The sequence below is a fragment of the Poecile atricapillus genome, chromosome W, assembly GCF_030490865.1.
Source record: "Poecile atricapillus isolate bPoeAtr1 chromosome W, bPoeAtr1.hap1, whole genome shotgun sequence".
Lineage (NCBI taxonomy): Eukaryota > Metazoa > Chordata > Aves > Passeriformes > Paridae > Poecile > Poecile atricapillus.
In genome coordinates, this window is record NC_081288.1 from 13,892,750 (window position 1) to 13,906,267 (window position 13,518).

The 13,518-nt window shown below is 43.1% G+C and overlaps 1 protein-coding gene across 1 annotated transcript; it reads right to left on the reverse strand.

Moving 5' to 3' along the window:
• Nucleotides 1-579: 579 nt before the first annotated feature.
• Nucleotides 580-13,172, reverse strand: LOC131591575 (synaptophysin-like protein 1). Its single transcript, XM_058862398.1, has 7 exons — nucleotides 13,104-13,172; nucleotides 12,331-12,449; nucleotides 10,948-11,152; nucleotides 10,250-10,438; nucleotides 9,351-9,461; nucleotides 7,193-7,259; nucleotides 580-848 (listed from the first exon to the last, which is right to left on the reverse strand). The coding sequence occupies exons 1-7, from the start codon at nucleotides 13,170-13,172 to the stop codon at nucleotides 580-582; spliced, it is 1,029 nt and encodes a 342-aa protein (XP_058718381.1).
• Between the last annotated feature and the right edge of the window lie 346 nt (nucleotides 13,173-13,518).

Consider the following 13,518-nt stretch of genomic DNA (forward strand, 5'->3'; position numbering starts at 1 on the left):
GGGTCCAGCAAAGGGCAACAAAGGCAGTGGAGGAATTTGGAGCATATGAGGACAGTCTGCAGGAGCTGGGCCTGCTTAATCTAGAAAAGACTGAGAGGAGATCTCAACAAAAATATCTCAAAGGCTGGTGCCAAGAGGATGTGTAAAACTCTTTCCAGTGGTGCAGCAACAGGATGAGGAGCAGTGGTCATTGAAAACCAAAAACCCACAAGAAATTCCACCTCAATATTAGGAAGAATTTTATGTTGACGGTGGCAGAACACTGAAACGACTGCCCAGGGATGTCATGGAATCTCCCTCTGGAGAGATTCAAAACCCACCTGGAGAAATTCCTGTGTAACCTGATTTTGGTGATCCTGCCTTGGCAAGGGGGTTGGACCAGAAGTTCTCCGAAAGTCCCTTCCAGCAATAATTATTCTGTGATTCTGTAACAACAGGAGCACACCTGGTCCCACCGGCCCCAGGCAGAGGAGAAGCCCCAGCGCCCCCGTAGCTGACCTGGTCCCAGCTCACTCCAGCCACTTCTCCTTTCCTGCAGGTACTGAAAGCGATGGCAGACACGGGCTCTGTACCATCCGCTCACTGGCTGGTCGGCTGAAACTCTCTCCAGGCGCTGCTGGCATGGAGGGAGGCAGGGGATGGACAGCACTTGAGACGGGAGAGCGGAGGTGCGGCGTTCCGCCCGCGGCAGCGAGGAGCCCGAGCAGCCCCGCGGAGCCCCCAGTCCTGCCCCGCAGCCCCGGGCTCCTCTCGGGCTGTCCCGCACACCCCCAGCACCGGCACGGGGCCCGAGCGGCGGAGGGGTGGCAGCTGCAGGACCCACGAGAGAGGACCAGGCTGGAAGAAAGCTAAATCCGAGAAAAACGAGGGAAAAGAGCCAGACCGTTCGGCACCATAGCAATGCAGGCGTATTCAGAGAGAGATGATCCCCTTATAGGATTTATCCGTTGCAGAGCACACTGGGTCACTCCAGGAACGATCAAATGACCTATTTTCTGTTTGCTTTGAGCTCCTCCCTTTGCCACGCTGAACTGAACCCGTTCCTTGCTGTTTGTCTGATACACAGACGGGTGCTCCTGTATTTCATCACCTACTCTTTTGTATCCGTGCAGACTGGATGCAACCAGCAGGCAGGGAAGGATGCTCCGGCAGTTCTCTGCACAGCCATGGGCATCAAAGCAAGTAGGAACCATGTTCAATCCATTTTCACACAATTTCTAAACGCCCCTCCCTGCAATATCCAGCCTGATCATATCGTCCCACTTCATGCAAGCAGTATAACCACACTGACACCTAGAGAGGAGGCTGAGATTTCTCTGTTAACTACCAGCACCAGGGCTAGCTGTCTAATACACTTACTCTGAAATGTCCTTACAGATGTGAAAGCATGCAGCCTGTGGCAGAAGCATCTATGAGATTAGACACCTCTAAAATTTCAGGGGAGGAAAAAATGAGTTTAGAAAAGTGACAGCATTCAAAGATATAAAAATGGACACTAATTTCTGCCAAAGGGTATTTCCTAGTCCCTATACCAAAAATACAGCAGTATTTGCTTGCTATGAAATACTAAAAGGCAAGGACTAAAATCCAGATATGAAACATCACCTATTCAGCTGCTACACAGCTATAAAAGTGTCTGAAGAAGTTTGACACCTTATTCTGTCAATCACTGCCCCAAAAGCTTCCCCAGGTATCTGAACAGCCCATTTGAAGCTGCCCAGGCAGATCAGAGTCGCACCAATGTCTGACAGCAGCATATCAAGCTCAGTGATATATATAAACTTCAGTGAAGAATTTCCTAAACTATTTTGCCTGATGCCAGGATGTGTTTTGGCATCATACCAATCCCAGTGGTGCTGGAGGGGATGAGAGAGAAGGGGGAAGTGAGCAGAGCATTAGTGTAACTCTGTGTCTGTCCGCATGGGGTGGGTGATGCCTGTGGGACAGCTAACCCACATCAGTGCACCCTCCAGACTCAGCAGAGCTGCAGCTTGTACCTTAAACCATTTTGTCCCCTCCCCACCACTGTTGCACATGGAGTGAGGGAGCCAGCTTGGATGATCAACAAAGAACTAAAACAGACATTTGAAGACAGCATTCCAGTGTTGTTGTGACACATAAGTCAGGACAGGGATTTCCTCATGCACAGCCAGTGTTGAATCAATACCATGCTCTTACATGTTCCTGAAGAGGTCCTGCCCCATCACTGAACCAGAAGCTTTTTCCACAGAGTTAAAAGGGCATTAACTTACCCTCTTAACAAAATAAAGCAGCAGCCAGCCCCAGGGTGCTTCCAGGCAGAACTTGGCTGTAATCACTCATCTGGCTTTTCTTGCATGAAAGAATCACTGTCCTTTCAGCTTTGTTAGCTGTAGGTCATGACAGGTGGTTGCAACAGAATGGTAGCTCAAGGGATTAATCCAGACGGGACTGATCATTTCTGCCCATTTTGGGGCACCAGCACATATGCATGGCCAGTGAAACTCCAGCCTGGAGGCCTATTGCACTTGCTGTAAATCCATACAAGTAACTTCCCAGCTCATGGAAAAGTAAGTTCATGACTTCTTGAAGAAGAAAGTAGAGATCTTCAAAGTTTCCACAACTCCTGCTCTACTTCCAGCAAGAAAATGTTGAAAGCTCTGAAGTGCCCACATTGGCCACATAGTAAACCAGGCAATCAGTAAAGTTCAAAATTAAATTACTTCCTTGATTAAGAGCTTTCAGGGCCTTGGGACAAAAAAGGAAATACAGGCCCTTTGGCTTTTTTATTTTAGCAAAGCATTTCTCAAATTCATTTCTTGATCTATCTTCATTCTTAAGATACTCTGCATGGAGCTGAATGCAAAAAGCCTCCTGTGCCTGCCAGTCCTTTCTCATTACTTTTGATGCACAGTCTCTGTGGAAACTAAAGCTAAAAATAATTTCCCTCATCTCCACCACTAGCACATACTATTTTATTCTTTAACCATAATTGCTTGATCTACCTGCATTCATGATCTTCTAGGAAGATACCTTCCCAGTATCATGCCAATTTCCATGAGTCCTCTGCAGGGGTACTGCTGGTGTTGTACCTGGGATCATTGTTTGCACACTGTCATAAAGATGAGCGTCCACAGTCACTACTGGGAACTTCTGGAAACCCCAAATTCAGCTCTGAGCTGCTGCAGCTTGAAGGGCTCTATTGCCATTTTTCTCCTTTGGACTCATTATTAGAATATTGTGTCTTCCTCTTCTGTTCAGGGATCTTTTGTTTGCTGGTCAGCTCACAGTGAAATGTCCAGTTGAATTGCAGGCTGTTTGCATGGTGTAACCAGGACCTGCTCCAGGGCAGTAGAAGCACTTCATGTTCATAAAGGGCCCAGAGCCAACTCTGGCCCTTCTGAAGGCTCCCAATGCAATATCCATTAAGTCCTTGTATAAGAGCAGGTCAAATTCAGTCTCAAGGCATCACAGCCTCCTTTTGCTGCATGCAGACTAGGCTGTTATGTGGCACCAGAAAAAGTTTTTTCATTAGATAGCCAACATCTATCCTTTACAGTCTGCCCAGTCTTTTGCTTCTTTGCTGGACAGCAATCTTCATGTCACTGCAGGCAGACACCTCAACAAGCCACTGCTGCCACCCAAATGCCAACTGAAAAATCTGAGCAATATAAGAGAATCTACAAAAAAACACCCCCGAGATCTTCCATGCTAAAGCCATCTCTCTGTGGAAGAAGTGTGCCATTTCAGCTCATAGGACCAGTCACAATATAGAATAAGTGTTCTCTAGCTATTTTAGAGTGATTATGAAATGAAACCTGAGGACACAATTCCTGTATTAATGTGGCTGTTGAGGGAGCAGCTAAAACATTGTGTTCTGCTAGTGCCAATGTAAAAGCAGAAAATAATTTCTCTGATCTGAAAGCTGTTAAAAAGAAAATACTACAAAACTTGAAAAGGAGTACGGTCTGGAGGCTCATAAAGATAATAGTGAAATATAGTATTTTCAATTCATAAGAAAGGGAAAAAAAAGCCACAGAAGCATAAGGCAGGAAAATCCAGCAGAAGGACTAGCATGCACAGTGCAGCCATTCACCCCAGAGCAAAGGAGTACTCCAAGGGAACTTGATCATCTTAAATGTGAAGCTAAAATTAGCTGCTTGCAAAAGCAGATCGGGATGCAAAAATTAAAAATAGCTGCTGTATCTGCAGAAAGTATTGGAGAATTAGATTTGAAGTCACCAGAGGAAGATGATTTAGGGGATGGTATATGTAAATGAGAAAATAAAAAGGAGCTAAGAAGATCAGTATGTATAACAACAGATAGAATACCATCCCAGGGCAGGGGGCATCACAAAATGACTTCTGCTTTACATGACAACAAATAGCCCAGGGGGTTCTGCTGCTCATCTTAGGCCACAGAAAGCAACAACTCTGGTCTTGAGTGTGGGCTACTTCCAACTTCAAATTGAATTGAAACAAACAGGTGAATTGATTAAAGCTTGTGCTAATACCAGCTTTTTTTTTACTCAGATTGTGAGTTAAGTATCACACAGCCTCCTCTATGACTGCTTTAAGGCCAATGCACAGACAGTTAAGGAGGAAGCACAGCTGGCAGCGATAGCCTGAAGTCACAAGCCAAGAAAAGACAAAGCATGTTTTATGAATAAATGAGGAGTTACTCAATTGTTGACAGGATGTAATAGCAAGTACAAACTACCCTTTGCTGATAGGGCATAGATACCTGCAAGCAGAAGGTACAATCTCCTGGCAGCAACAGCAAACAATCAGATTCCATGGGCCTGATGGATTATGAGATCCAGCTGTACAAATACACCCCTAATATTTGCAACCAATGCTGATGTAGCAGAATGAGAGGGAACCTACTCAGAGAGCTAGAAGAACACTCTTACTGAGTATTATGGGTTTGGTCCAGGAGGGAAGGGGAAAAAAAAAAAGCCTGAGGGAGCATTCCAGTGTCAGCCAAGCAGAACCTACAGTGAAACATTAACGGAAAACATGGATAGCAGAGAATAAGATCTGTCAGAGACAGATTTCCTCAAGGAAAGAATGGAAGAAAAACATGGTCAGGGTCAGCACATATTTCCTTAGTACCTAGAGTGCTTATCCTGAAACAAAGGGCAAAACCTTTGACTGTGTCCATGTGCGCACAAATTTTTAAGGATTCAACACAGCTCTATCTTGTTGCCTTCCTAACCCAGTATGAAGAACAAAATATCCAGGCAAGAGGAGTGCTACTGAGTACAGGTAAATTTTTGGAAGCTGCAACTGAAAAGTAAAAGGAAAATTTGTAAAAACACAAGGCTGAAATTTTAATTTCTTCTCCCTGCTCTAAATATGTAGTGCCTGTAGGAAAGCAGTATTTATAAGGGTACACTTGGATTCACTTGACATGATAGAAGGGAATTCCACATTTGAGTCAGTCTCTGAAATGCAACTCTGGAGTGTTGCTAATATGCAGGGACTGGATCTTAAACTTGAAGAAAACCCCCTCACTCCCTAGTATTTAAGGGATGGGAATGTGTTCCTATCCTGTACCATTCTTTTGTCTAATTAATTATTCAGCTTAGTATTTCAAGGTGATTAAGCAGCAAAATCTGGCTTCTGACGCTGGTCTCTATTGCTTTAGGCAATACAGTAAATCTGCTAGGAATGAACACACACTAAATACTCCCACAAGAATAAAAGTAGATTCATGATGATCCAGAATATTTGATACACTGTCATGACTTGCTCAAGAGTGGGGCCTTTGTGGAAGCGTGAGGGACTGTTTTCAGGCAGTTTCCAAGAGTGAGGTACCCTACCAGCTCCCCAGGAGTTTGGAGTAGGGCAGGCAGCCAAGCCAGCACAGCCCAGCCCCAGCTTTATGTGCTGCTCAGTTCTAGGCAATAGGGAAAAATAAACAGGCTGCAGCTACCCTGTGCCCATGAGCAGGTGGTCACATCAAGGTGGCATCTGTCTTCTTTCTCACCTTCAGTGAGAACTCCATACCCCTGTCTTCCACGGCTAGCCAAGTGTGCAGCAGAGCCAAAGCCTTGAGGAATTCACCACTCATCACAAGGCACTCTTTGTCTCCAGTACAATCCATTCTAGCAATGGTGGTGGCCTGTCAGCTGCTGTTTCAGTGTCCCAGCCCCTGCCTGTGCTGCAGGGGGGTTTGCTTGCTGAAGTGACAGGGCCAAAGTGGTACAGACCCCAGAGTGACTCCATTTCGCACTTTTGGCACTGGCTCTTGGGGATTTGACATTGCCAGACTTCCCCTGGATTTAATTTCCCACTGCTTTTCCTGCAGGCTGGTGATGAAGCTCTCAGCCAACACTGACACCACACCAGCTCCCACGCAGGGACTCTCTTAGGAGTTGGGACATGCATTTCCCAGCATTGTCACAGGGGTCTGATCCCCAGATCACTGGTCACAGCAGCCTAAATCGCAATGTACTTGCTTCCTTAAACACATCCTAATGCTAATAGATTCTATCCTTCACTGAAGAGTTTGCTATTGTTACCCCATTCTGACCCCTCAGCTTGGTTTTCCTTCACCATCACCTTACAGCCTTTCTTCCCACTGTGGGTTTCTGATCAAAACTCCATCTCTAGCATCACACCACGGATCATACAGCAGTTGACTTGCTAGGGTTGCATAACTATAGCCTGCTACCAGAATAATTCCTGCAGCATGAGAGGATTTTTATGAGCTTGCTCCACTGATGGCTGCAAGTAAAATTGCTGCCAGCTGAGGATTACTAACCTGTAGAGAGCTGGCAGAGTTCCAGGTCCTTTGTTCCCTCAGTACAGAGGGATCAAGCACACTGCATCTCCTGATAGCGCTGGTGATTCTTGTGCAGTCAAGATAAAGCTGGTAAAGCAGACAGTCATCCCCCTCCCCTGCCACAAGTAAATAAGACACAATATTTTGGTGCTACCAGCACATATATGATGTTAATTCAAAGGCAAAGACTGCTCAGCCCGTTGTGGGTGTCCAGGGTAAATGAGAACAGCTGCTTACTCCTGCTGCATGATGCTTTCCATTTCATCTCAGCTGCAGGACTCGAGCAGCCATCAAAGCCTGCAGTATTCTGTACCAGTCCCTCCCCCCTACAAAGGGAAACAACCTTTAGCCTAACCAGACAGAAGTGCACATGGGGCCACTTTTTTAAAATATTCCTTGCTGTGGACTACATATCACACCTACCTTGGCCTGTTAACAGCATCTGGCTCTGCATTGGGCTCTGTGGAACAGACACAAGCAGCCTGGATTTCTACAGAACACAATCCCTTATTTGTGAATCTCTGTTTTACCAGCTATAGTCCTGCCTGTCAGGTTCTATCTCCTCCTCTTTTAAAGGAAAGCACTCTGGGGATGGGACATACCTGTTTCTTCTACAAAATAGTGTGAAGGTAAGTTTCAGCCTTAAGGAAACAAGGGATGTCTTTTCGAGCACATATTAAATTTAAGTTCTTGTTGAAACAATCAATCAGTTAGTGTGCCAAGATTTCCAGCTCTGTTTCACTTGTTGGCTAGACCTCAGCCATCAATAAGGCTTACACTGATCTAATCCATTACTGTTCTCCTATATGCAAAAATACTATTACCATTTTATAACTAGGCCATGCCAATGACTAACAGGTCTGTTTGTGACAAAGTAGATAAGCACATAAGATATAGGCAGGAACATATTTCTGTGGAAAACATTAAAGGTTAATAAAAAAATATTTTAGCCACATCATGTGTAACCTTATATCCCAAAGGCTGAAAAACCTAATTAATGTATAATTACCATATTTTTTTCTTAGACAATATGAAAATAGGAGTTTTAGATTTTAGGATGAAATATGTGTTTTTAAATAAATAAAACAGTATTTTTGTAACAGTAATGCAAACAAGTGAAAATTGCACTTATTACCTCTTCCAAAAGGCAATTAAAATGAAATACTGGATAGCTACAAGTAACGAAAGCCCCTGCTCTGAACTGACAAAGAAGTGCTGAACAGCATTAGGCAGCAGTAGCCTGCAGGAGTGATACATAGTCCTCCTTACCAAAAAAGCCACAGGGCCCTAGTGTAAAAGCCCCTCCTGTAGCACAGGTAACTCCTCCAGCCAACAGGGGCAGCCCCAGCTAAAGCCATGCCCCAGAAGCTACAAAGCCAATGCATTTGCATCCACTGCTACAGCAGTAAGGACCCAGGGCATGTTATTTCAGCAGCACTTATACTGACTTTATTATACTCTTTGAGACTACAGTTTACTATCAGAAGGTCAATAGCTCCAGCACACTGAACAGTTACAATTTGCATTATATACACACTATTATGTTTATTTTCATCACAAACAGTTTAAACAGACCGGAAAGAATTGAACAGCTTTTATATTAGGTTTGTCAAAATGGTGGTTCCAGGCAATTCCCAGGGAGACAGACACCATAATAAAGAAGTCCACATGGGAATACCCAAATATTGCTCCCAACGAACGGGCTGAACAACATCAATAACAAATTTGTCATATTCGGACATCTCCCTTTATATCCTTTCACACACAACCTTTGTTCATGAACCTCAAAAGCAATAGACAGAAGCCTGAGCAGTAAATAGCAGAATATATCAACTTTGAGTTCTACAGCATTTGTAAATGTTTTTGGCCATACTTTATTTTTTCTTCCTCCCCCACCTCCTTCAAGTGTTTAAATTATCTATTGCAGCTGTATACAAACTCTCACATCAGTGAGACTAGGAGCTGTGAATTCATTCAACAAATGTCCTCGTTCAGAGATTATCCCAAGCCATTAAACAGTAACAACATATTAAACATAGAAGTAATGTCCTTCCTGACAGGCCAGCAGCAGATCTGATACAATGATCTGAAAGAAGTATCTGGAAACCTACACATCTTAGCTGCAAATTCGACAGAGCTGTGAATTCTACTCAGGTGACTTTTTCAAGGTATCAGTGATAAGAAGAAACTAAACTGCACTCTCACCTGCCCTGGATGAATTTACTTTCCATTTTTCAGAGAAGACTTGTCAGAACTAATAATATCCCAGATACAGTAGCTTCTCAGCCATCCCTCCTATAAGGCTAATTTAAGAACCAGAAAGGGTCAGCATCCAGATAACCTCTTCATTTTGCTCTTCAAAAACTGTAATATAATGCTGCACAGCCTTGAAGGACACAATATATTTCATGATAATTAAACACTTCAGTTGGAGTACCCACGACCTTATGTTAAACTATAGTAGAAAATAGAAGTTTGTATGAATTATCAGTTATTAGTGAAATGAATCCTAATGGCTCCATGATCTTGGTAGTGTGATGTGAAAGGGTAAGCACTTCAAAATACCAGCTTGTTTTTATACCCTTTCAGTTGGACTTTCAGAAATTCTCTTCCATTGGTTGTGCAAGTTGGTGTCCTTGTATATCAGCCAAGCATTTCCTGCCCATAAAATCATATTAAGCAAGCCAAACACCTGTAGGATAAAGAAAAAAAAAAAGGGGGGGGGGGAAAGGTAATATTAAGTTGGTTGTGTTTGACTGGGTCTTGTTTTCCTTTTTTTAAAAAAAGTAAGAATGTCTCTTCAAGGCAAACCAGAAACAAGCAGTGTCTTTGGCATCCCTTTGTTCTGGACAAGACATTTCCACACTCTTCAGCTATTTTAGCTATTTAACAGAGTTCTTTGTAGACCAGATAGTCAAACTTACTCTATATTTTGCACAGAATTAGACAAATTATTTTCAGTCACTGAGCACCTCTGCTTATGCACTCTCAGACCAAATGACTAATTATTATTGGGCCAATGAATAACAGCTGGAGTTTTCAAAAGCAGGATTCAATAGGAAGATCATACAATAAGCCTAACTTTCTCTGCTATGAAGAGTAAAAAGTTGGGTTCAGCACCAGCACAGCATTCCATCCTTACATCAGTCATCAAACCACTTGGGTGGCTTAGTAAGATATTTTAAGTTGCTGTTAGCTAGAGGCATAAATAGACCCTCAAATGTGTCTGGGAATGCTGCTAGAACAGCTCTAGAGGTAGAGCCTGCAAGTTGTTTCTCTTTCTTTAGAGGAAAACTTGTTTCCTCCAAGAAATTATTTGCTCAGCATTTTATCACAGTATTTATGGGCCTGAATGACAAAAAACCCATGAAGAAATCTTAACACAGAGCAACACATGCAATCAGTAGAGCAAGACACTTGGGTACCATTTGTTGTTTTCCAGCACAATTTTTGTACCTGTATGGTGGAAGGCATACATACCACAGACACATTCAGAACTCCCATGTTGGTCACAGAAAGAAAATGGCAAGTTGTTCCTGGTGCTTTGCAAGAGTCAATTCCTGGAATAATGCTGGCTCCTGTGGACACCTTGATGTCAGCAAGCGCCTTTGCCCAAACAAAAGTACTGACCAGCCACAAAAAGGCTGTCAAGACACTGATTGCCAAGTCCTACACAAGAGAAATACTCATTAATAAGTTAAAAAAAATTGCAGGAATGTACATGAGAGCAAGGCAGAGACAGTATCAATTATATCACCAGGATAACTGCATCAGTGCTAATGACCACAAGCAAATTTAGTCATTAACAATGTTATAGTTACAATTCAGTCTTGATAACCTGCTACAAAAGTTTATGCTTGTGCTTGATAGATGCAAAAGAATCTTAACCTAAGAAATCTGTTTCTAAAATCTATAACCTATCTGAAGAGAATTTAAGCCAAACTTAAGTAAAGTGAGGGTGATGGGAGAAGGACAGAGGACTTAAATATGGATGGCCAAGGGCTTTGGGCCCCCTTTTCTGCTTGAGTGCTGTAGGGACCAGTCTGAGACACTTGTGTTCACACTCCATTTAACTTTTGTAACTACTGGATATTCACCAATTATTCTTGCATTAGCAATATTTCTCTTCTCTTTGTAGCTTCAAAGAGAAAGCATTAAAATAGCTTAGTATTACTTACAGTTAGTGGAAATTTGTTATTTTGCTGATACACATGGTTATATCCAATATAAACCACAAGGGCAGTAATACAGTAGAGGAACACCAACGCTGCCAATGTAACAAAGAGCTGAGCAGAAGAGGAGAAGTTGCCCATGAGGTAAACATCAGTCCAAGTACCACCACAGCCTTTTGGGTCTGGTGCACTAAATACAACAGTATTCAACCTGTGAAGAGTATATCCATGTAGTTAGAGTTTGCTATATAGTGGGAGCTTCATATAATTATACTTCATACATCACAGCAACAGTGCTTCCGCATTCTGATTGTATAAGTTTACTCTGAAAGATACATATATGTATGTAAATAATCAGTTACATAACACAAGGGTTTGCCAAGCTATCTGAATATTGTGCCCCATTCTACACTAAGATAAACAATAGTACCTTCAGGAGAAGGATCCTAATTTCATTTTTTGCACAGTTGAACAAAAAATTCCTAATCTGGAAGCAGACTTAACATTACTTGAGAGTAAAAAACAGGGTGATGAGGACTTAAAAGGCATTATAGCTAAAAAAACACAAGCACTGAAGCTGGATAAAACAAAGCTGTGTGACTAGCATTGACCACTCTGTTACCAGCATAGAATTATTCCAGATCCTCACTCTCCCCCCTCCAAATGCTGTTACAACGCTGGGTTTTGTGACCAAATTCTGTATGTTGTAGTAGCTTTTACTGGCTGTCCACTGGATTAATTTCTATACTTAATTATGTTATTATGTTTATTGAACACAAATGGAACACCAACCCTGCATGCATTGTAGTTGTGCAGCTGACAGAGCACAGGGGAAGCCTCCTTCCTCCTGCTCCAGGAAGAGAGCTTGTCTCTACAAGAGCACTACAATGACACTGAAGTATTTATGGTTTTTGTGCCCAATACCCTCACCAAGAAAGTGCTGGTATAAACTGAGAAGAATTTTCCATTCAGTCTTTGAACAAAAGTGGGATAATGGCACATTCAAAATAATCTTATCTGGGCCTACAACGCAGTTCCCAATTGATAAAGAATTAGGCTGTTAAAATTATGTTGTTTTGCCTACTAATTAATTTCTATAGCATATGTGCTCTACTAGACTAGAGGCTAAAGGTAGAGTCATACAAAGCATAGTACAACCTATTGCCATTTCTACCTAATTCTTTCTATAGAGAAAACCAACAACTATAGAGCACCAACAACTACTGTTCTTTGAACAATTATAACTTAATATTTATTTATTGTTGCTACAGACCAAGCCAGAAGATTCGCACCTTCATTTATACAGCAATGTTCATAACGAGACAGACAGACAGGGAAAAGGGGAATAAGAAATAATTATCAAGTAATAGCTGAACAATTAATGCTCACCTGAATGGATAAGCAAAAGAAGCTGTAATTGTTTTGTTTACCACACCTTCGCAGGAAACTAAAAGAGCAGTTTCACCTTGAAAGCCTCCACATGTGGTAAAAGCAAAGACAGCAAGAACCTGTAAGAATTGATATACAGACACTTAAATGTGCTCCACTAGAGCTCAAAGGAAGGAAACTCAATAGTCAGCTGAAATAGCAACAGAATTAGTAAAGCTGAAGTATGAAGTAACGTCAAGAAAAAAATGCTGAGTTTCTAAAATCCAGAAGCATAAGCAACACCGCTAACCAAAGCCCATTTAAAAGTGCTTTTCATATATTTTATTTTCAGTTGCACAGAAAATGTTTTTGGGGTTTGTATTTTGTTGGGTTTTTTGTATGCTAACAGCCAACATAGTATTTTTACAAGTCTTGCATACCTACAGCTATATGCTCAAGTAACTAGAAAGTACATGCTCAGAGTATCACACATCAACCTGACTCTCTAAGCAGCTCTTCTTTTCCCTTTTTTCACTATCCAGACCTTAAACCCCCAATCATCAAAACAGCACAAGCTGCCATAACACACTTGTAGCTAACACATCAGGTTTATGTATCTGCAGCCCAAGGGTGTGGCAGAGGAGCAGCCCAGAGCTGGACACGCAGCACCAGCAGCCTAGGGCAGGGTCTGTCAGCCCAGGGGCTCACAGCTCCCCAGGGGTACCCAGCCCAGGCACAGCAGCAAAGCCAGGCCTGGGCCAGCAGAGGGAACAGCCTCCCCCAGTTCCACTCACCCATTCAAGGACCTTAACAAAGCCTAGAGGCTCCAGGAGCATGCTGAAGTCCATCCTGAAGCCCAACATCATAGGAGAGACCAAGGCAGCCAGCAGGAACCAGCACCAGCCAACTACTGCAGCATCCCCGGCACCTCCCTATAGGGGCACCCCTTGCCACACCCCCTCACCTGGGGGATGGACCCACCCACAGACACTCAGCTGGGGCTCTTCAGCCCCAGGCCCTGTCTGGGTGCTGGGGAAATGAGGCAGTGGGAACAGCACTGGTTATTTCGTGCAATGAGGCAGCAGTGACTTCTTCCTCTCTCCCCATCCAGGACACTTTGGACAGTTACATGTGCTGTACCTTGAGCTTGGTGATGTGATGGCAAGCAAGGCACAAGCACCTGACAATCCATGTGCTTGTCAAAATCTC